At 48.3% G+C, this 23,483-nt stretch overlaps 1 protein-coding gene across 5 annotated transcripts in view; it reads right to left on the bottom strand.

Annotated features, from left to right (window-relative positions):
* The window catches only part of LOC134345253 (nesprin-2-like), a 276,033-nt gene that overhangs the window by 191,767 nt on the left and 60,783 nt on the right, over window positions 1–23,483 (bottom strand). For all 5 annotated transcript variants that reach the window (XM_063045672.1, XM_063045636.1, XM_063045664.1 and 2 more), the window contains 6 exons: window positions 22,275–22,376; window positions 18,738–18,875; window positions 14,064–14,189; window positions 10,435–10,634; window positions 8,694–8,862; window positions 528–659 (listed from right to left, as the gene is read on the bottom strand). In XM_063045672.1, the coding sequence (XP_062901742.1) occupies window positions 528–659; window positions 8,694–8,862; window positions 10,435–10,634; window positions 14,064–14,189; window positions 18,738–18,875; window positions 22,275–22,376 (867 nt within the window). The remainder of the gene's footprint in view (window positions 1–527; window positions 660–8,693; window positions 8,863–10,434; window positions 10,635–14,063; window positions 14,190–18,737; window positions 18,876–22,274; window positions 22,377–23,483) is intronic.

The following is a 23,483-nucleotide window of genomic DNA, read 5'->3' on the forward strand; positions in this document are numbered from 1 at the left end:
AACATTTAAAAGACATTTGCACAGATATTATACACGGACAGGGCGGGTTTAGAGGGACCTGAGCTAAATGCGGGCAACTGGGACCAGCTCAGGAACAGATTTTCCGGGGCGGGGCGGTGGGGGGGGGGGATCTTGGGAAGGACCAACTTCTAAATTAACACCAAAATGCCTCACATCAGGGTCGAGGATGGAGCATTGCTGCCCTCTGCTGGGCGTGGGAGGGATGTCCCCCACTAAGAATCAGTACCGTGGGGTGGGGTGGACCCATTCCCTCAGTGAGAATGTACAGCTCAGGTTGGGGAGAGATCCATCCTGCAGGGACGGCCAACACCTTGAGGTGGGGAGCGACCAATCTCCCAGTGAGTTCAGCATCCTGGAGTGGGGTGAGGTGGGGAGATTCACCCCCCGCCACAGTAAGGTTTAGCACCCTGGTGTGGGGAAGGAACCATCCCATAATGAAAGTCAGCACCCTGGGGAGTGGACAGAAGGGACCCTTACCTCGAGGAGTACAAGCAGATGGCACCTACCTTCTGCTGGGCCTTGGCCTCACCCACAGTCCTGTTCTGCTGCCACAGTCTCTCCTCCAGCTCCCGAAGTCGGTCCGTGCAGTCCACGATCCTGATCCTCAGCTCCTCTGCACGGCCCCCCTGGACCCCCACCTGACAGGAACAGAGAGTGGGGAGATCAGGCCCACCACTGTGGCTGGGATCCCCTCTGTATGCCCGCCAGCCGAGTCTCCACACGCAGTCCCATGGGAGCATTACACTCCCTCCCCATGTAGGACCTGGAGCAGAGACCTCAGCGTTCAGTCACCCCACACCCCCACTCCTGCCTCTGCACCACTCCCACTCTCCTGCCAGCACCGGACAGACACACAGCAAGGCAGAGGGTCACTCCACCACCGACATCAAAGTCAACGTCACAGTTACAGTCACGGGCACAAGCATATAGAACATACAACAGTACAGCGCCTTCAATCCACAATGTCGTCCCAGCCCTTTAACCGAATCTCAGATCTAACCATTCCCTCCCACATAGCCCTCTATTCTTCTATCATCCATGTGCTTTCTAAAGGTTTCTTAAATGTCCCTAAAGTATCTGCCTCTACCACCACCCCTGGCAGTGCATCACTCTCTTTGTAAATATCCTACCTCTGACATGCCCTCAATACTTTCCTTCAATCACTGTACAGTGATGCTCTCTCCTGTGAGCTATTTCTACCCAGGGAGTGCTGTCCACTCAGTCTACGTCTCCATGTAAATTGGTTTAACATCACTCCTACCAAGACACAGTTCTCGGAACTCTTTCAATCTTATTGACATCTTCCCTGTAGATAAATGACCAGAATTGCACACAATACTCCACATTTGGCCTCACCAACATCTTAATTTTGAGCAGTTTTGGGCCCCTTATCTAAGGCAGGATGTGCTGGCATTGGGGAGGGTTAGAGAAGAGTCATGAGAATGATCCCAGGAATGAAAGGGTTAATGTATGACAAGCACTTGATGCCTCCAGACCTGTAATCACTGGAGTTTAGAAGAATGAGGTAGGTATCTCATTGAAGCCTATCGAATATTCAAAGGCTTTGATAGAGAGGATGTGGACAGGACATTTCCTACAGTGGAGGAGTCCACAATCTATCAAGTTCAGGTTGATAGGTTCTTGATTAGTGAGGGTGTCAAAGGTTTTGGGGAGAAGGCAGGAGAATAGGGTTGAGAGGGATTAAAAAAATCAGTCATGAGGGAATAGCGGTCAACTTGATGGGCTGAATGGCCTAATTCTGCTCCTGTGTCTTATGGTCTTATACAAGTGCACCATTACATCCCAACTCCTGCACTCAATACTCTAATTATGAAGGCCAATATGCCACAAGCCTTCTTTACAGCCCTAGCTACCTATAAAACCACTTTCAAAAAATTATGGATCTGTATTCCCAGATCCCTGTTCTACTGAATTCCTCAGTGCCCTACCATCCACTGTATAAGCCCTACCCTAGCCTGTCCTCCCACGAGTAACATCTCACAATTGTCTTCATTAAATTCCATCTGTCAATTTTCAGCCCATTTTTCCAGCAAGTCAAGATCCCACTGCAAGCTTTGAGAGCCTTCCTTGCTGTCCACAACATCTCCAATCCTAGAGTCATTGGGAATGCGAGAAGCCGCAGAGAGTAGAGGATTCAGGCCAGTACATCACACACACACACCTCCCTCCCCATCACTGGCACCCCCAGGAGGCAACATCCATAATTAAAGTTCCCCACAGTCCGGGACATGCCCCCTTCTCGCAGTTACCATCAGGCAGGAGGTACAGAAGTCTGAAGTCCCACACCACCAGGTTCAAGAACAGCTACTTCCCTTCAACCTTTTGGTTACAGAGCTACAACACAGAAATAAACCCTTCAGCCCACCTATTTCACGTCAAACAATTATTGTGCTTCGTCCCATCAATCCACACCTGGACCATAGCCCTCCGTATCCCTCCCATCCATGCACTTACCTAGACTTCCCTTAAATGTTGAAATCACGCCTGCATCCACTGAAAGCTGGTTCCACACTCGCACCACTCTCTGAGTGAAGAAGTTCTCCCTCAGGTTCCCCTTAAACATCTGAGCTATCCAGCACAACCAACTGTGATATGATGGGACTCTTAACCTCTCAATCTACTCAATTCTGCTCTTGCACTTTATCATTTATCTGCACTGCACTTTCTCTGTAGTTATTACACGTTATTCTGCATTCTGTTATTGTTTTATCTTGTTCTACCTCAATGCACTGTGTAATGATCTGATCTGTATAAATAGTAGGCAAGACAAACTTCTCACTGTTTAGTATATGTGACATTAATAAACTATTTCAATAGCTAATCACCATCTCATAATAGCAACACTATGACACTTCGCACTAAAATTGACATTTTGTCTATTTTTATGTAATATTCTCACATAAACCTTCCTTGTGAACGCTGTGCCCCTGATGCCATGTGCCTGTGAAACTGCTGTAAGTTTTACACTACACCTGCACACACTAGGCTTGTGACATGACCGGGAAGTGGCCGTGGCCCTGTCAGACGTCCACTCCCCCAAGACTCACCTCCTCGTCCACGTTGTCTGAAGCTCTGGCAGTCTGCTGCATGTGCGCGGGGATCTCTGTGAAAATGGGGATGTCCCACTCCACGCGGCTGAGCTCAGCCGCCACCTCTCGCTGGGGACTCAGTGCCCCTCGGACTCCCTGCCAGCAATGTAGGAGCGTTAGATAGAGGAGAGGAGGCCACTCGGCCCCTCGTGCCTGTGCCTTTACCGAGTAAGATCTTTTATCCAATTGACATCTTCCTACACTGAGACCAATTCCATGAACTCCTTGAGCACAGTACAGGACAGGAGCAGCCCATTTGGCCTACAATATCTGTACTGAATACGATACCAAAGTAAACTAAATCTCTTCAGCCTGCACGTGATCCATATCTCTCTATTTCCTGCATGTTTATCTGTGTTTAACAGACTCTTAAACACCACTATCACGTCTGCCTCCACCACTCACAGGAGCCCATTCCAAGCACCCACCAATCTGTGTAAAAAAAAAACTTGCACAGCACTTCTCCTTTAAACTTCTCCCTCTCACTCTAAAGCTAACCCTCTGCAATGTATCATTTCCGCCCTGGGGAAATGACTCTAACTACACCTTTCATAATCTTACAAATTTCCAGCGAGCCTCTCCTCAGCCTTCACTGCTCCAGAGAAAATGACCTCAGTTTGCTAACCTCTGTTTATCCCCTCTAATCCGGGCAGTGTCCTGGTGAACAACTTCTGCACCTTATCCAAAGCCTCCATGTCCTCTCTGTAAAGGGGCAAACAAACCTGCACACAATACTCCACTGTGGTCTGACCAAAGTCTTATACAGTCTGTAGAAATATTTCTGGATCTCAGCTCTGAAAAGTGGCCTCCTTTTGCCCGCCCCCCCCCCCCGTCCCAGACTGCCCAACACCAGAAATACCATCTTTCACCCAACCCATAAGTAGCCAGCACATTCAAGAGAAGTTCCGATAACTGCCTGGCCCCCAAAGCCGCCGGGAATATGAGCCTGTGTGACCAGCCCTTGCGGCCCGTTCCCGTGAAATTTTAGAGTCGCCACATCGTAGAGCACCATAGCCCATCTAATTGGAGCTGAACAATTATACTGCCTGGTACCTTCGATCTGTACCCGGACCATAGCCCTCCATACCCCTCATATTCACATACCTATCCAAACCTCCAAAGTGTTGAAATCAAACCCGCCCACCATTTCCACTGACAGCTCACTCATGTGCAAAATCCTCTGAGTGAAGATGTTCCCCGCCCCCCCCCCAGGTTCCCCTTAAACATTTCACCTTTCACCTTTAACCCCTGATCTCCAGCTCTAATCTCACCCAACCTCAGTGGAAAAAGCTTGCTTGCACTTACCCTACCTACACCCTTCAAAATTCTGTAAACCTCTAACAAATCTCCCCTCACTCTCCTACGCTCCAGGGAATAAAGTCCTAGCCTGTTCAATCCTAATAACTCATGGCCCACATCCTGGCAACAGCCTTGTCAATTTTCTCTGCACTCTTTCAGATTATGAAGACACGCAGTCCTCTTTTATTGTCATTTAGTAATGCATGCATTAAGAAATGATACAGTATTTCCTCCGGTGTGATATCACAAAACACAGGACAGACCAAGACTGAAAAAACTATATCTTTCCTGTAGGTACATGACCAGAACTGCACACAATACTCCAAATAAGGCCTCACCAAGATCCTACACAACTTCAACACAGCATCCCAACTCCTGTACTCAGTGCTCTGACTGAGGAAGGCCAGCGTGGCAAAAGCTTCCTAGAGATGCTGCCTGGCCTGCTGCGTTCACCAGCAACTTTTATGTGTGTTGTTTGAAATTCCAGCATCTGCAGATTTCCTCGTGTTTGCGTTTTTAAATTCACTACAGCGAAGCCTCTTCCGGTGATACCTACACTGAAAGAGTTTAAATCTTCTCTTCGACGGAAGTTCGGTAAAACCATCTCTCACTGCTCCCCATCTGTAATTTCTTCGGCTCTTCAACTTTTCGACCACATTTTGACTCAGACTCTCTTGGCTCCATCCCTCCCCCTCCTGTCTTCTCCTATCATTTCAGATCCCCCCCTCTCCCTCCAACTTTCAAATCTCATACTAGCTCTTCTTTCAGTTAGTCTTGATGAAAGGTCTTGGCCCAAAACATCGACTGTACCCATTCCTAGAGATGCTGCCTGGCCTGCTGCATTCACCAGCAACTTTTATGTGTGTTGCTTTACGACCCTATCTACCTGTGACAAACAAGAGAAAGTCTGCAGATGCTGGAAATCGGAGCAACACACACAAAATGCTGGAGGAACTCAGCACTCAACAGGCCAGGCAGCATCTATGGGGAAAAGTACGGTCGGCATTCCATGCGGTGACGAGGGATCCCTGTGCTACATGCCCTACTATTCACCGCGCAAGTCTTACTTCTGCTAAATGTGTTCTGGCTGGCCCATCAAAGCTTGACCACAGCAATTGACTCTGAAATTCCCTCCAGGCTTTCCCCTGCACCGTCTGCCGAGTGTTTTCCAATCGGCCACAGCCTGTCTCCCACGATCACGCTCCTGCACACACACTCGACAGTGGAAGCACCTACCATTTGCCATATCCAGGTCTCAGTTGTCTGAGACTGTGAAATGGAGTCACTTTCTATTTAGAAGAATCGCTTTATTTGTCACATGTACATCGAAATTCTGAAGCGTACAGTGAAATGTATCGCTTGAGTCAACAACCAACTCAGTCCGTCCAAGAATCGTGCTGGCAAGTCCGCAAGTGTCACTATGCTTCCGATGCCAACATAGCATACTCACAACTTATTAACCCTAACCCATACGTCCTTGGAATGTGGGAGGAAACCAGAGCACCCGGAGGAAACCCACGTGGTCACGGGGAGAACACACAAACTTCCTACGATCAGCGGCGGGAATCGAACTCTGATCAGTGATCGCTGGTGCTGTAAAGTGATGCACTAATCACTTTACCGCCGTATATTTCTAAAACTTTCTACTGATTCAAAAGAGAAGCCAGGGAAGGGAACGACAGCCAGAGGGTGATTGATATGCACGAGGCATCTCCTGCACCTTCCCCTCCATTCAGCACACAGACCCTTCAGCAGTAACAGACTCCAGCCCCACAGCCCACTTCACCTCGCCGACACAAAGCACAGCTGGGCTCTGCAAATGGAGTGAAGAAGAATTCATGTCTATACGACACAGATCCCCGGGCTTTGGTGAGGAGGGACAGCGTATTTCACAGATCACTTCACAATAGAACTCCCACCACAGCGCTGACAAACGATAAATAGCATCCCAAATTGTGGAGTACAATCTGATGTGACACACACTCCAGGAATCGGTTATTGCACATACAAACTGTCTGAACCCCAGATTAGATCCCAGTTTGTAACCCTCTCCCAGGGTATTGTTATTGCACATATAATCCTCGTATCTGTCCCGGGATTAGATCCCAGTCTATAACACACTCCCCAAGGTATTGTTATTCATAGACAATGTCGAGAAAAAGTATTCACTCCCCTTGAAATTTTTGATGTTTTAATGAATCACAGTGGATTTAATTTGGCTTTTTTGGTCAACAGAAAAAGACACTTTTGTGTCAAAGTGACAACAGATCTCTATAAAGTGATCTAAATTAATTACAAATATAAAACATTAAATAATTGATTGCATGAGTCTTCACCCCCCCCCCCCTTTAATAGTTAAAGTCTCTCACGAGCCTCGTGGCCCATCAGGCCGGTGCTTATGCCGGTTTCCATGGCATGAAGCGACTGAGAGTACAAGACTTCCCCCTCCCCGGATAGGACACCAGTCTATCGCGAGGTTAACCCCCGGCATTTTTGTCGGTACCCATTCTCAGCTGGGTAGACGGAAGCATTGTGTGGTTAAGTGCCTTGCTCAAGGACGCACACGCTGCCTCGGCCGAGGCTTGAACCCATGACCTTCAGATCGCTAGTCCAATGCCTTATTCACTCGGCCATGCACCACACTCCCCCCCCCCTTTAATATGACGCACCAAATAATTACTGGTGCAGCCAATTGGTTTTAGAAGTGACATAATTAGTTAAATGGAGATCACCTGTGTGCAGTCAAGGTGTTTCAACTGATTGTAGTAAAAATATGCCTGTATCTGGAAGGTCCAACTGATGTGAGTCAGAATCATGGCAAAAAATGACACCATGAAGACAAAAGAACAAGCAACAATGCAAAATAGTTATTGAAAAGCACAAGACAGGAGATGGATACAAGAAAAATTCCAAGTCACTGAGTATCCCTTGGAGTATAGTAAAGTCAATCAATAGGAAATGGAAAGAATATGGCACAGCTGTAAGTCTTCCTAGAGCAGGCCGTCCTCACAAACTGAGTGACTGTGCAAGAAGGGACTAGTGAGTGAGGCCACCAAGAGACCTACGACAGCTCCGCAGGAGTTACAAGCTTCAGTGGCTGAGATGGGAGAGGCTGTGCACACAACAACTGTTGCCTGGGTGCTTCACCAGTCACAGCTTTGTGGGGGAGCAGGAAAGAGAAACCCACTATTGAAAAAAACTCACATGAAGTCTTGGCTAAAGTGTGCCAGAAGGCATGTGGGAGACTCTGAAGTCAGCTGGAAAAAGGTTCAATGGTCTAATGGAACAAAAATTGAGCATTTTGGATATCAGACTAAATCCTATTTTTGGTATAAACCAAACACCACACATCATCAAAAACATATCATCCCTACTGTGAAGCATGGTGGTGGCTGCATCATGTTGTGAGGATGCTTCACTGCAGCAGGCCCTGGAAGGCTTGTGAAGGTAGAGGGTAAAATGAATTCAGCTAAATTCAGGAAACCCTGGAGGAAAACCTGATGCAATCTGCAGGAGAACTGTGACTTGGAAGAAGATTTGTTTTCCAGCAAGACAATGACCTCAAGCCAAAGCTGCATAGGAATGACTTAAAAACAAGAGTTAATGTCCTGGAGTGGCCAAGTCAGAGTTCAGACATCAATCCAATTGAGAATTTGTGGCTGGACTTGAAAAGGGCTGTTCACTCATGATCCCCATGCAATCTGACAGAGCTTGAGCAATTTTGTAAAGAAGAATGGGGAAATATTGCAGTGTCCAGATGTGCAAAGCCGATAGAGACCTATCCACACAATCTCAAGGCTGTAATTGCTGCCAAAGCTGCATCTCCTAAATACTGACTTGAAGTCGGTGAATATTTATGCAATCAACTATTTTGTGTTTTATATCTGTAATTAATTTAGCTTGCACTGTAGAGGTCTGATTTCACTTTGATACGGAAGAGTCTTTTTCTGTTGATCAGTGTCAAAAAAGCCAAATAAAATCCATTGTGATTCAATGTTGTTAAACAATAAAACATGAAAACTTCCGGGGGGGGGTGAATATTTTTTAAAACCACTGTATAACCCTCCAAACTGCCTCAGGATTGGATCCCACCTGCAATCCACTCTCGGGGATCTGTAACTCTATATATTAAATCCCCGAACCTCTGGATGAGATCCAGGCCTGTAACCCACTCTCAGCGTAGTGTTGTTACACACATCACCCTCCAATCTGCCCCTGGATCAGATCCAGCCAACCACACTGTACCCCTGCATGCCCCTCTACCTCCTCTCCAGCCTCGGGTTCTCCACTGGACTCCGAGCCTCCGGCGTCAGGCAGAAACGTCGAGTGCTGCAGCCAGTCACTGACCCCGGTGGTCTCCCATGGGGCTCTCTTGCCCTCCCGTGACTCCTCCGCGGTGCAGGTGTGGCTCTCCCCGATCCTCCGCGCCGAGCTGTGGAAACAGGCCTGTTGGCTGAAGGGCTGAGACCCCAGTGTCGGGCTGACTCGCGAAGTGGGACGGTCGGAGGAGGGAGTGGGTCGAGCCTGTTAAAAGTGAGCTTTATCTATCGCTGGTACATCGAAACATACAGCGAAACATGTCGTCTGCGCCAGCGGCCACCTGTCTGAGGATGTGCAGGTGTTGCCACGCTCCCAGTGCAAACATAACATGCCCACAACTCACCAACCTTAACCGTACGTCTTTGGAATGTGCGGCAAGTCCAGAGCACCCGTACAGTCACAGAGAGAACGTACAAAGTCCTTACAGGTAGCAGCAGGAATTGAACCCTGATTCCTGTCACCCTGAAGCACCGTGCTAACCACTACACTACCGAGCCTGCCATGGGGAGAGGAGAGCTGATCTGAATCTGATGAAGAGTGTCGGTTCGCACTAAGAGCTGGCACACTGTCTGCCACAGTAATCCCTTTCCAATTAGACTGGAAGTAAACAAGCCCTCACAGGGTCAGACGTGGGCTGATTACAACACGAAACCGTGTGTGGCTGCTTGTATTAGGAGTTAGCTTATGACTGTTACGGGAACTGAGTCACAGCGAAAAGCTTTTGTTTGCCTGCCACCCAGACAGATCATTGCACACACGAGTCGTTGTGGTAAACAAGCAAACATAACAGTGCAGAATAAGGTGTTACAACTTACAGACATGTGGTGCAGAAAGTCTAAGAGATGCAGAGCCAGAACAATGTAGACTGGGAGACCAAGAATTCATCTTCTCGTACAATAGTCTGGTGACGGTGGACTAGAAACCACCCTTGAACCAGGTGTACACACTTTCCGGCTTTTGCTATCTTCTGCCCGATGGGAGGCAGGAGAAGAACGTTCCGGGTGGGTGGGGTCTTTGATTATGCTGTCTGCCTACTGAGGCAGTGGGGACTGTCGGCAGAGTCTGTGGAGGGGAGGCTGGTTCCTGTGATGTGCTGAGCTGTGTCCACAACCCCCTGCAGTTTCTTGCAGTCACACGCAGAGCGGTTGCTGCAAACCAACAGGATAGGATGGCCTCTGTGGTGCAGCCATTAAAAACTGGTGAGGGTCAGGGGGGTCACGCCAATTGCGGAAGCAGAGGCTCCGACGGGCTATCTCAGCTGTTGGGCCTGCGTAAGCAGGGGTCAGGGACGGGAGAGGATACTGAGCATAAGGCCCACACCTTTACTGTCCACAACAGGCTATCGTCCGCCCGCTGACAAAAATAACCACAGACTGGTATACTAATGGGGCATCACACCAGTACCCAGACTAACTACAGTGTCAATACAACCACAGACAGATACAGCAGAGGGGTGAAGGCCATTTGGCCCATCGAGTCCATGCTGACCATCAGCCACCTATTTTATTCTCCCCGCACTGTTATCACCCCCCCTCCAGATTCTACCTTCACCCACACACTGCAGGCATTTCCAGTGCCACCTATTCCGCACGTGAAGGGGGGGGAGCTGGAGTAGCCAGGGGCTATGGGGTGTCTGCTTTACTGTACTTACAGTTCTGAAACACTAGAGCTCCCCAGCACTCACCTCTCCGTGGTCCCCTGCTCGGCCCTCAGCCTGTCCACCAGATAGCCAGTGTCGGGTATCTCGTTCCAATAACCTTCGTCCTGGAGCGGCTGGGCCCGTGCCCCTGCCATTGGGACTGGGTCGTCAGCCGGTCTCTCTCCCTGCTCACACTGCTGAGGAAGGGGACAGTCACTGCTCGATCCCTGTTCCATGGGCAGGATCTGCAAGACAGCGGAGAGAAGGCAGGTGGTGAACACTCGTCCTCACTACCCTCCCCACCATCCCTCTCCCTGCTCACAGCACAAACACCACCGAGGCGGCCCTGTTCCCCAGTCAAACAGCAGTCTCACAGAAATACCAGCAAGCTCGTCCTATCTGTCCATGTTTGGCCCCAACCTCTCTGAACTCTCCTATCCATGTACTTCTCTAGGTGGTTTGTAAATGTGGCTAATGTGCTCACCTCAACCACTATTCCTGACAGCACATTCCTAACACACCCCACCCTTTGTGTGAAGGAGCTGCCCTGACATCCCTTTTAAATCTTTCATCTCTGACCTTAAATCTTGCCTCCCTGGAAAAGGCTCTGTGCTTTCACCCTGTCTATGCCTCCTAACAATCTTATAAACCTCTGTCAGGTTACCCTCACTCTATAAACCCGTGTCAGGCTACCCTCACTCTATAAACCTCCGTCAGGTTGCCCTCACTCTATAAACCTGTGTCAGGTTACCCTCACTCTATAAACCTGTGTCAGGCTACCCTCACTCTATAAACCTGTGTCAGGTTACCCCTCACTATAAACCTGTGTCAGGCTACCCTCACTCTATAAACCTCCGTCAGGTTACCCTCACTCTATAAACCTGTGTCAGGTTACCCCTCACTCTATAAACCTGTGTCAGGTTACCCCTCACTATAAACCTGTGTCAGGTTACCCCTCACTATAAACCGTGTCAGGTTACCCCTCACTATAAATCCATGTCAGGTTACCCCTCAGTCTATAAACAGTGTCAGGTTACCCCTCACTATAAACCTGTGTCAGGTTACCCTCACTCTATAAACCTCTGTCAGGCTACCCCTCACTGTCCTACGTTCCAGCAGATAAAGTCCCAGTTTACGCAACCTCCCTTTGTAACTCAGGCCCCCAAGTCCAGGCAACATCACAGAGTCACAGAAAAGTACAGCACAGAAACAGGCCCTTCAGCCCATCTAGTCCATGCCAAAACCACTTAAACTGCCTACTCCCATCGACTTGCACCGGGACCATACCCCTCCATACCCCTGCTATCCATGTGCCTATCCAGACTTCTCTTAAACGTTGAAACTGAGCTCACATGCACCATTTGTGCTGGCAGCTCATTCCACACTCTCACCACCCTCTGAGTGAAGAAACTTTCCCTCATGCTCCCCTTAAACTTGTCACTTTTCACCCTTAACCCATGACTTCTGGTTGTAGTCCCACCAGGCCTCAGTGGAAAAAGCCTGTTTGCATTTACCCTACCTATACCCCTCAATTTCGTATACCTCTATCAAATCTCCCCTCAATCTTCTACATTCTAAGGAATACAGTCCTAACCTATTCAATCTTTCCTTACAACTCGGGTCCTCCAGACCTGGCAACATCCTGATAAAACTTTTCTATGCTCTTTCCAGTTTAATTGTAACACTTAAGAAATTTGATAGATACATGGATGGGAGTGGTTTGGAGGGATATTGTCAGGATGCAGATAGACGGGACTGAGCAGAAAATTGGAGTCTAGCATGGCCTAGGTAGGTTGAATGGCTTGTTTCTGTGCTGTAGTGCTCAAAGACTCTACAGCATCTTTCTTGTAACAGGGTGACCAAAACTGTCCACAATACTCCAAGTACAGCCTTACCAGTGTGTTATATAACTGCGAGATAACATCCCAACTCCTATATTGAGTGCCCTGCTCGATGAAAACCCAGCTCCCAAATGCCTTCTTCACCAGCCTGTCTACCAGTGATGCTGCTTTCAGTGAACTATACACTTGCACCCCTGGGTTCCTCTGATCCATAATGCTCTCCAGGGCCCGATCATTCACTGTACAAGTCTAACCCTAGTTTGATCTCCCAAATGCAATACCTCACGTTTATCTGGATTGAAAGCCATTTTGCCAGTCCACAGCCCATGTACCCAGCTCATCAAAATCGTCTTCTGACTTCTCCTCCTCTTTTAAAATGCTCTTAAGACCAGAAGGTCTCCGGAATAAGCTGCCAGAGGAAGTGCTAGAGGTGGCTATAGCAGTTACAATATTTCAGGTACATGGATCTCAAAGTTGGATACTGCATGCATACTGCAGACAATAAATGTACCTTGACCCTTGGATGGGAAAGGTTTAGAGGGATATGGGCCAAATACAGGCAAAAGGGACAGGCTCAAGTACAAACAATTCGGGCTGAACGGTCTGTTTTTATGTTGAATCACTCTACGACCTATTTCCATTGTCCAACCATTCACTTTATGTCCTATCCTGGTTTGATCTCTCAAAAGGCAATACCCTATACGTATCGACTTTGCCAATTTGCCAGTCCTCACCCGCATACAGGGCTGATCTAGATCCTGCTGTAAATTTTCATCATCTAAAACCCCACATTGTTAGTATTATCTGCACCTTACCCACCATTCACATCCGAATCGTTGATATAAATTATAAACAACAGAGGACACAGCCCCGAACCCTTTGACACAACGAAAACTCCCATGTGAGTAACAGCCCTTGACCATCACCCTCGGCCTCCTGGCAATAAGCCAATTGTTAATCCAATCCCTCTCTGTCCCTGGATCCCAAGCAATCTGTCCCTCCTGACCAGCTGCCACAAGACACCTCAAAGGCCTTGCTAAGGTTCATATAAGCAACATCCGCTGTTCTACCCTCATCTACGTTCTTACAGACAGGGGTGAGAACTGAACCCCTGAAGGGTGATCGCTGGCACTGCAAGGAGTGCCCAAGTACATGGTTCACTGTAAGTGGTGCCACAGGTACACGGGGTGGCCTGGCACACTGGCCTCATCAGTCAGCGTATCAGCGTACTGATCAAGTGAGTCTCGCCCCTCACACACTCACCGCGTGATCCCACGCCTTCGACCCACTCTTGGTCGAAGTATCTGTGTGTTCGACGTGGTGGTGAACCCAAGGATGTTAATGATGAGACTCAGGGGGAAACGACTCTCCTCAGGTGTCCTGGAACACGGGCTCTGAGTGTGAGCCAACCACGGTTCTGTGTAGGTTCAACACAATCTCTCTGGGGCGTCACGGTAGCCTAGCGGGTAGCTCAAAACTTTACAGTGCCCGCAAATTAGGGTTCAATTCACACTGTTGTCTGTGAGGAGTCTGTACGTTCTCCCCATGACCGCATGGATTTCCTCCAGGGGCTCTGGTTTCCTCCCCCGTTCCGAGGACGTCCCGATTATGGTTAGTAAGTTGTAAGCAAGTTATGTTAGCACTGGAAGCATGGTAATATTAGTGGGCTTCCCCCAGCACATCCCTGGGCTGTGTTGGTCGTTAACATAAACAACACATTTCACTCTACGTTTTGATTTTTTGCTGTACGTGTGCCAAATAAAGCTAATCTTTAATCCACTTTCCAGTCTGGTTGAGGAGGAGGGGATCTAGGGCAGAGGCAGTGAAGGTTACCTGGGGCAGCTCCTCTGCTGTTGGTGTCACATCGTCATCGCTCCACATCGCCTCCTCCTGCTCGTCCTGGGCTTCTGCGGAACACTGCTGACCTCCTCCCCCGAGATCCAGGCCGAACTGCCTAACCTGTGAACGGAGGGTATGCCTGAGTCTCTGCTGGAGACCTGCAGAAGGAATCGTGGCTGTCTGCCGACACCCTCCCCAGAGTGTCTTCCCCCACCATTTCCACACCTTCAGTGCTCACCACCCCTCACACTTCCCAACCTTCCCCCTCATCACCCCTTCTATCCTGATCCTCACCCACACCCTCAACACTCCCCAACTCACCTCACCTCCCCACCACACCCCACACACCTTCTGTATACTCTCACCCCAGTCCCCACTCCTCATCTTCCGACAAACCATTCCTTCTTTGTCACCCCAACCCCTCCCAACAAGCCCACCTCCACACACATTCCAAGCCCTCTTTCCCACCAACACCATCCTGTTTCACCTGCCTCTCCCATCCCATCACCTCCAAGAGGACCACAACCTTGTCGTGTTTTGGAGGCTTGCGTGCCTCAATGACCCAGAGAGTTACGTTGGCTGGAGTCAGGGCTCCATCCTCTGGCTCTTGGTGGAATCACCCATGCCAACAGGTCAAAGGCCAGACTGAGTGGGCCACCGACCCTCCTGGTCCAGGGGTTCAGCTCAGGGTTAACAACCCCAACTCCTACAGAAACAGCAATGAAGAATCCTTCCACATCTGAGTGCGACGATATTCCTGAGTCTCCACCCAGGACTTGCATGACTGACTGTAGTGAAATTCGAGGGGAAGCTACTGGCATGATGAAGGAAGCCCTGGACATTGCTGGACAGACAGAGATGGAGGACCTACTGTCCTAAATGCCAGCCATGTAACAGACAGGAAGTTAGTTAAGTCCCATCCCATCAACATCAGTACCCCACCCACATCTCAGACCGCCCCCCCCCCCCACTTCTTCCCCCTAAGATTTCCAGCACGTGGAGAAACTCACGTTTACACTTAGTACATTAACTGGTCTAATCATGACCACAAAAAACTGCAGAGTTGTGGACACAGCTCGGCACATTCACGGAAACTAGCCGTCATTCTGTGGGCTCTATTGACACTCCCACTGCTTCAGTAAAGCAACCACCATAATCAGACCCCACCCACCCTGAATATTCTCTCCGCTACCCCCTCCCACCCTGGATATTCTCATAATCAAAGACCCCACCCACACTGGATATTCTCTCCGCTACCCCCTCCCACCGGGCAGAAGATGCAAAAGCCCAAACGCACAAACAATTAGGCTCCGCTGTTATAGGACTATTATATTGTTCCTCAGTATGAACCTCGATCTTACAATCTACCTCGTTACTGCCTTGCACCTCATTTTCTGCATGTGCTGGATTTTCTCTATAATGCTTCGAAAGGGAGAACACAACTACAGCTGTGAAGATCCCTGCTGCACCTGATGAACCTGTGATCTCCGTCTCAGAGGCCGATGTTAGACTGTCTTTAAAGAGAGTGAATCCTCGCAAGGCAGAAGGTCCCGATGGAGTAGATGGTAAGGCTCTGAAAACCTGTGCCAACCAACCAGTGGGAGTATTCAAGGACATTTTCAACCTCTCACTGCTATGGGTGGAAGTTCCCACTTGCTTCAAAAAGGCAACAATTATCAATTATACCAGTGCCTAAGAAGAATAATGTGAACTGCCTTAATGACTATCGCCCGGTAGCACTCACATCAACAGTGATGAAATGCATTGAGAGGTTGGTCATGACTAGACTGAACTCCTGTCTCAAGAGGGACCTGGACCCATTGCAATTTGCCTATCGCCACAATAGGTCAATAGCAGATGCAATCTCCATGGCTCTCCACACAGCTTTAGACCACCTGGACAACACAAACACCTACATCAGAATGCTGTTCATCATCTAGCTCAGCATTTAATACTATCATTCCCACAATCCTGATTGAGAAGTTGCAGAATCTGGGCCTCTGTACCTCCCTCTGCAATTGGATCCTCAACTTCCTAACAGGAAGACCACAATCTGTGCGCATTGGCGATAACATATCCTCCTCGCTGACGATCAACACTGGCGCACCTCAGGGGCACGTGCTTAGCCCACTGCTCTACTCCCTATATACACATGACTGTGTGGCTAGGCATAGCTCAAATACCATCTACAAATTTGCTGATGATATAACCGTTGTTGGTAGAATCTCAGGTGGTGATGAGGGGGCGTACAGGAGTGAGATACGCCAACTAGTGGAATGGTGCCCCAGCAACAACCTGGCACTCAACGTCAGTAAGATGAAAGAGCTGATTGTGGACTTCAGGAAGGGTAAGACGAAGGAACACATACCAATCCTCATAGAGGGATCAGAAGTGGAAAGAGTGAGCAGCTTCAAGATCCTGAGTGTCAAGATCTCTGAGGATCTAACCTGGTCACAATATATCAATGTAGTTATAAAGAAGGCAAGACAGTGGCTATACTTTATTAGAAGTTTGAAGAGACTTGGCACGTCAACAAATACACTCAAAAACTTCTGTAGTTGCACCATGGAGAGCATTCTGACAGTCTGCATCACTGTCTGGTATGGAGGGGCTACTGCACAGGACCAAAAGAAGCTGCAGAAGGTTGTAAATCTAATCAGCTCCACCTTGGGTACTAGCCTACAAACTAACCAGGACATCTTCAGGGAGCGGTGTCTCAGAAAGGCAGCGTCCATTATTAAGGACCTCCAGCATGCAGGACATGCACTTTTCTCACTGTTACCATCAGGTAAGAGATACAGAAGCATGAAGGCACACACTCAGCGATTCAGGAACAGCTTCTTCCCCTCTGCCATCCGATTCCTAAATGGACATTGAAACTTTGGACACTACCTCACTTTTTAAAAAAATATACAGTATTTCTGTTTTTGCACGTTTTTAATCTATTCAATATAAGTAATTGATTTACTTGTTTATTTATTATTTTAATTTTATATTTTTTTCTTTCTGCAAGATTATGTATTGCATCGAACTGCTGCTGCTGCTAGGTTAACAAATTTCACGTCACATGCCGGTGATAATAAACCTGATTCTGATTCTGAAAATTACACTGTGGGAATCGCGCCAGCACCTGGTGACCTTGTGATCTCGGTCTCAGAAATGACATCAGAACATCTTTCAAGAGGGTGAACCCTTGCATTGTATCAGGCCTTAATGGTGTGCCCGGTAGGGCACTGAAAACCTGTGGCGACCCACCATGCCATGACTGTGTAGCTCGACACGGATCAAACACCGTCCATGAATTTGCTGATGCCACAACTCTTGTTGGCAGAGTTTCAGACGATGATGGGGAGGAGTACAGGAGTGAGATAGACCAGCTGGTTGAGTTGTATCGCAGCACCAACCTTGCGCTCAATGTCAGTGTAACACACCGTAAGGTTTCACTGCTAAGGCTAATGCAATGGCTTCTATGTAATGTTTCACTGCTAATGTAATGGCTTCTCTGCAGCAGCAATGTTTGGGTTGTGACTAGAGATAACGGGGCTTTGGAATGTATGTTATCCAACGGGAGAAATGTTGTTCTTTCTTGTGAGTCTGGAAGAGAGATTTTCACGGTCTTTCACTGGGGAGCAATGGAGATAGAGGACGCGAATGGAGAACGTCGCAAGACCACCGGACGGAGTGGACTGAGGAGTGAGGGTCCGAAGGACGGCGATGCTTGGAGATCGACGGGAACAGATGAACAAACAGTGAGCTCCAACGATGCGCAATAGACTTCTTCCTTAAAATGGGCCCTTTTACTTTTTATTTTCTTTACTAACCCCACAGTCAGATTAAGATTTATAAAGTTCAATCATTTAACTGCATACGGTGTACTGTCTGATATTTTGCGGTGCGGATTTGTAACCAGGCAACACATCACGCAGCATCCACACAGACGAGATTTCTCAGTTTGGCTGGGCCAGAAGTTGTTTTCCCCTAGACGAACAACGTGCTGGCCGAACCTGAGGGTTATATCGGTAAGACCAGAGAACGGATTGTGGACTTTAGGACGGGGAAGTTGGGTGAACACACACTAGACCTCATTGAGGGGTCAGCAGGGGAAAGGGTGAACAGTTTCATCTTCCTGGGTGTCAACATCTCTGAAGATCTACCCTGGGTCCAACATACTGATGCAATTACAAAGGTGGCACACCAGTTGCTATATTTCATTAGGAGTTGGTATGTCACCAAAGACTCTCGCAGTTTTCTACAGATGTACTGTGGAGAGCATTCTAACTGGTTACATCACCATTTGGTGTGGTGGGGCTTGGGATGCTCTGTAAAACTCCACCCTCAACCTACAGATCCAAAGGAAGGATTTCCAGCCACATGACTTCTCCCAGTGTCCTGACCAACGTCCCTCCCTCAGACAGTCCCACGAAAATCACTTCTCTTTCTATGATGTTCTCCTTCCCTCGGGGTGGAGGTGTCTCTTGAGGGGCCACAAGATGGGTCCTTCCTCCTGTTTGCCCCAACCCCATTAAAGTACTTGTGTTAGCTCCCCCTGTTGAGGAAGGCCTCTCTTCCCCACTGGTAATGGTCAGGCGTCCGTGGTGTCCCAGGGCATTGAAGAGGCACTGGCTGAGGGCAAACCAGATTAGGTGGACCTTGCCAAGCCTCCATTACCTGTTTCTCCATGGCCATGGTCGGGATGGACGCTGGGGTGGTCTCAAACCTTTCCTCAGTCTGTGACAGGTCGCCTCCGGGATCCCGCTGACCTCCACTCATCTGGTCCAGCTCCTTCCACAATGCCGATTCCAGCACCTAGGTCGGGGCAAGGAGCTGTGGTTAAAGGTCAAAGTTCAGAGCATTCTGTTGCTGGGTTACATCCTGACCTACTCAAGGCCACAATGGAAGGACCCCTTGCACCCCAAACCACAGCTCACGGGCCGCATGGAGCCTAGTTTTGGCCAATGCTGATTCCCAGGGTGTTGCCACCAGAAATCATGTACGTGCTGACGGGAGTCACGTATCAACCAGGCGGGGGAATGACAGCAAGTTCCCTCCCTTGAACAACAATGGGCAAGTTAGTTTTCACCACAATCTGGCTGTTCCTGGCCCCATTCCTACTTTTATAGAACATTACAGCTCAGTTGTGCCAACCTTTTAACCAAATCACCCCTTTCCTCCAGTTTTCTTTCATCCATGTGTCTATCTAAGAGCGTCTTAAATGTCCCTGATGTATCCGCGTCTACCATCACCTCAGAAGAGCGTTCCACACACCAATCATTCTGTGTAAAAAAAAAATCAACTCTGACATCCCCCCTATACTTTCCTCCAATCACCTTAAAATTAGACCCCCTCATATTAGCCATCTCCACCCTGGGGAAACAGTCTCTGGCTGTCTGTTCTATCAAGGCCTCTTATCATTTTGTACATCTCTATCAAGTCACTTCTCATATTGCTTCACTCCAGAGCAAAGCCCTAGCTCGCTCAAGCTACCCTCATACGATGTGCACAAAGTGCTGGTGTCTGTCCTCCCCGTGGGATGCGTGGGTTTCCTCCAGGCGCTCTGGTTTCCTCCCACAGTCTAAAGACATACCAATTGGTAGGTTAGCTAGTCACTGTAAATTGCCCCGTGGTTAGGCTAATCAGGGGTTGCTGGGGCGGCGTGATCTCGAAGGGCCAGAAGGACCTACTCCACACTGTCTCCCTCTAAATAAAAAATAAAAATCTTAGGTCAGGTAGCATCGAAGGAGAGGAATAAACAGATTGATGAAGGGTCTTGTTCATCAGTCACTGAAAGTAAGCATGCAGGTACAGCAGGCAGTGAAGAAAGCTAATAGCATGTTGGCCTTCATAACAAGGGGAGTTGAGTATAGGAGCAAAGAGGTCCTTCTGCAGTTGTACAGGGCCCTGGTGAGACCACACCTGGAGTATTGTGTACAGTTTTGGTCTCCAAATTTGAGGAGGACATTCTTGCTATTGAGAGAGTGCAGCGGAGGTTCACGAGGTTAGTTCCCGGGATGGCGGGACTGTCATATGTTGAAAGATTGGAGAGACTGGGCTTGTATACACTGGAATTTAGAAGGATGAATGGGGACCTGATTGAAACATATAAGATTATTAAGGGATTGGACACGCTGGAGGCAGGAAACATGTTCCTGATGTTGGGGGAGTCCAGAACCAGAGGCCACAATTTGAGAATAAGGGGTAGGCCATTTAGAACGGAGCTGAGGAAAAGCTTTTTCACCCAGAGAGTTGTGGATCTGTGGAATGCTCTGCCTCAGAAGGCAGTGGAGGCCAATTCTCTGGATGCTTTCAAGAAAGAGTTAGATAGCGCTCTTAATGATAGCGGAGTCAAGGGATATGGGGAGAAGGCAGGAACAGGGTACTGATTGTGGATGATCAGCCATGATCACAATGAATGGCGGTGCTGACTCGAAGGGTGGAATGGCCTACTCCTGCACCTATTGTCTAAAACATCGACTGCTTATTCCTTTCCATGAATGCTGCCTGACCTGCTGTTCCTCCAGCACTTCGCACTCGTTACTTTGGATTTCCAGCATCTGCAGAATCTCTTGTGTTTTTCATTAAAACATGCTCTCTAATCCAAGCAGCATCCTGGTAAATCTCCTTTGGATCCTCTCTAATGACTTCACGTCCCTCCTACAATAATGTGACCAAAATTAAACACAATAGTCCAAGTGTGCATTACCTCACAGCTCTTGAACTCAATCACCCGACTAATAAAGGCCAACACATCATACACATTCTTAACCACCCTACCAACTTCTGGCCTTCTATGGTCACGTTTTTAAACAATTCTGAAATTCTGGGATTTGGAAATTCAGTTCCCCAAATAGCTCTAAAGCCCCCCACACCCCCAAACCACAGACTCCTTGTATTGCAAGCCAAAGACACCCCCCCCCACAAAGCTGATGCCCATACACAAACCCAAAGATCGTAAATCCAAGATCCCTGGACCCAATCTCTACACTGGGTCCCATATCCAAACTTCCTGACCCATCAACTCAGACCAAAGACCCCAGACTCATGACCTGAGTCCCCTCCTAAACAGTTGTCCCTGAGACAGACAGAGTCCTTGTAGTTTTCAATTCACTGTTGTAATGACCTGTGTGAACAGTATGCAAAGCTCAAAGTTCAAACTAAATCTAATATCAAATTACATGTACGTTACCATATTTTACCTTGAGATTCGCTTCCTTACAGGGTTTTACAGGAAAAAATATGAAATACAATATACATAAACAAAGACTGACGAACAACCAATGTGCAAAAGACAAACTTTATAAAAAAATCTTTGAGAACATGAGCTGTAGAGTTTTGAAAGTGTTGAAAGTGAGTCTGTAGGCTGCAGAGTTGTGGCAATTTAAGTTATCCACACCAGTTCAGTAGCTTGAAGACAAGCTTTTCCCTTCACTCTTACACCACCCTCCATTTTCCTTTCATCCACGTACCTATCTGCAGTAAGAGACTCTTAATGAATCTGTCTCTGTCACCACATCTGGCAGTTGTTCCCTGCACCCACCACCCTCTGTGTTAAACACATCAGTAACTATACACTAAAGTTATATTTTTATTTCCTTTACAAGGACGGGGAATAAATGCAATCATGCCTGCTGCCTTGATAACCCCAGCAAGTAAAACAGTTTACTGTACATAACTCTGCCACCTCCCCACCTTTGTATTCAGTTCCCCAAACAGTAAACAATAGCACTTCCGTAACGACTCACTGTACCCACGCTCCGGCCGTTTGCAAATCACGTTCTACAACATCCTGATCCTCTGTGTCACAGAGCTCAACCATCTCTATTTCAATAAATCGCTTACGAAATTAGCACACAGAACTCAGAACAGCATTGGGACATAAAAAAGTGCAGCTTCTGAGGCCCACTTAGCATGCCCACAACTTACAAACATCTTTAGAACATGGGAGGAAACCAGGTCACCCAGAGGAAACCTACATGGTCACGGGGAGAACATAGAAACTCCTTACAGTCACGGGAACTGAACCCCGATCTCACAGCTGTAGCTGTAATAGCGTTATGCTACCGTGCCAACCCACCATGGCCGACCGTTCCACAGAACATACAATCAACGCCCCATGCCAATTCAGAGTGAAACCTTGCTACTCCCTCTCCCACCCAGCCACCCGTCTGGCAGAAGGGTGCCCTGTTGCTACAGAGACCCCTCCCTTACCTGTAACTCAAGCGGCACCTCCTCCCACTCCAGCAGTTTCTGGATCCTCAATGCCTTCTCATGGAAGGTGCGGACCTGCTGTTCCCGTGCCCGAGCCTGGTCCTGCAGGGAGAGTGACACGGGACAATCAAGCAGACAAAGGCGACCAAAGGTCCAGCAAACCCTCTCAGTCCGAAGCTGCAGGCCAGCCCCAGATATAGGCAGCCCAGCACTGACCGAAGTTTAAAGACTAGCTTTATTTGTCACAGGTGTCTATGCCTGGTCAGACCCCACTTGGAATACTATGCTCAGTTCTGGTCGCCTCACTACAGGAAGGATGTGGAAGCCATAGAAAGGCTGCAGAGGAGATTTACAAGGATGTTGCCTGGATTAGGGAGTATGCCTTATGAAAACAGGTTGAGTGAACTCGGCCTTTTCTCCTTGGAGCGAAGGAGGACAAGAGGTGAACTGATAGAGGTGTATAAGATGAGAGGCATTGATCATGTGGATAGTCAGAGGCTTTTTCCCAGGGCTGAAATGGTTGCCACAAGAGGACACAGGTTTAAGGTGCTGGGGAGTAGGTACAGAGGAGATGTCAGGGTTAAATTTTTTTTACACAGAGAGTGGTGAGAGCGTGGAATGGGCTGCCGGCAACGGTGGTGGAGGTGGATACGATAGAGTCTTTTAAGAGACTTTTAAATAGGTACATGGAGCTTAGAAAAATAGAGGGCTATGGGTAAGCCTAATAATTTCTAAGGTAGGGACATGTTCAGCATGGCACAGCTTTGTGGGCAGAAGGGCCTGTATTGTGCTGTAGGTTTTCTATGTTTCTACATCAAAACATCGAAACATACAGTGAAGTGTGTCGTTTTTGTCAATGACCAACACTGTCCAAGGATGTGCTGGGGGCAGCCCACAAGTGTCAGCATGCTTTCAGCACCAATATAGCATGCCCACAGCTCACTAACCCTGACCTATGGTGTCTTTGAAATGTGGGAGGAAACCAGATCACCCAGCGGAAACCCAGACGGTCGTGAGGAGAACGTAGAAACTCCTTACAGACAGCGACAGGAATTGACCCTCAATGTTACAGCTGGTGGTGCAAAGTGTTATACTAACCACAATGCTACTGTGCCACAGTGACTGGTGGAAACACGCAGCTTGAGACCGAGAACAATATTTGGATGAAGACTGGAAAAACTCTCAAGGCAGGGTCCAACAATTCCTGAG

Source organism: Mobula hypostoma, chromosome 1 (assembly GCF_963921235.1).
Source record: "Mobula hypostoma chromosome 1, sMobHyp1.1, whole genome shotgun sequence".
Lineage (NCBI taxonomy): Eukaryota > Metazoa > Chordata > Chondrichthyes > Myliobatiformes > Myliobatidae > Mobula > Mobula hypostoma.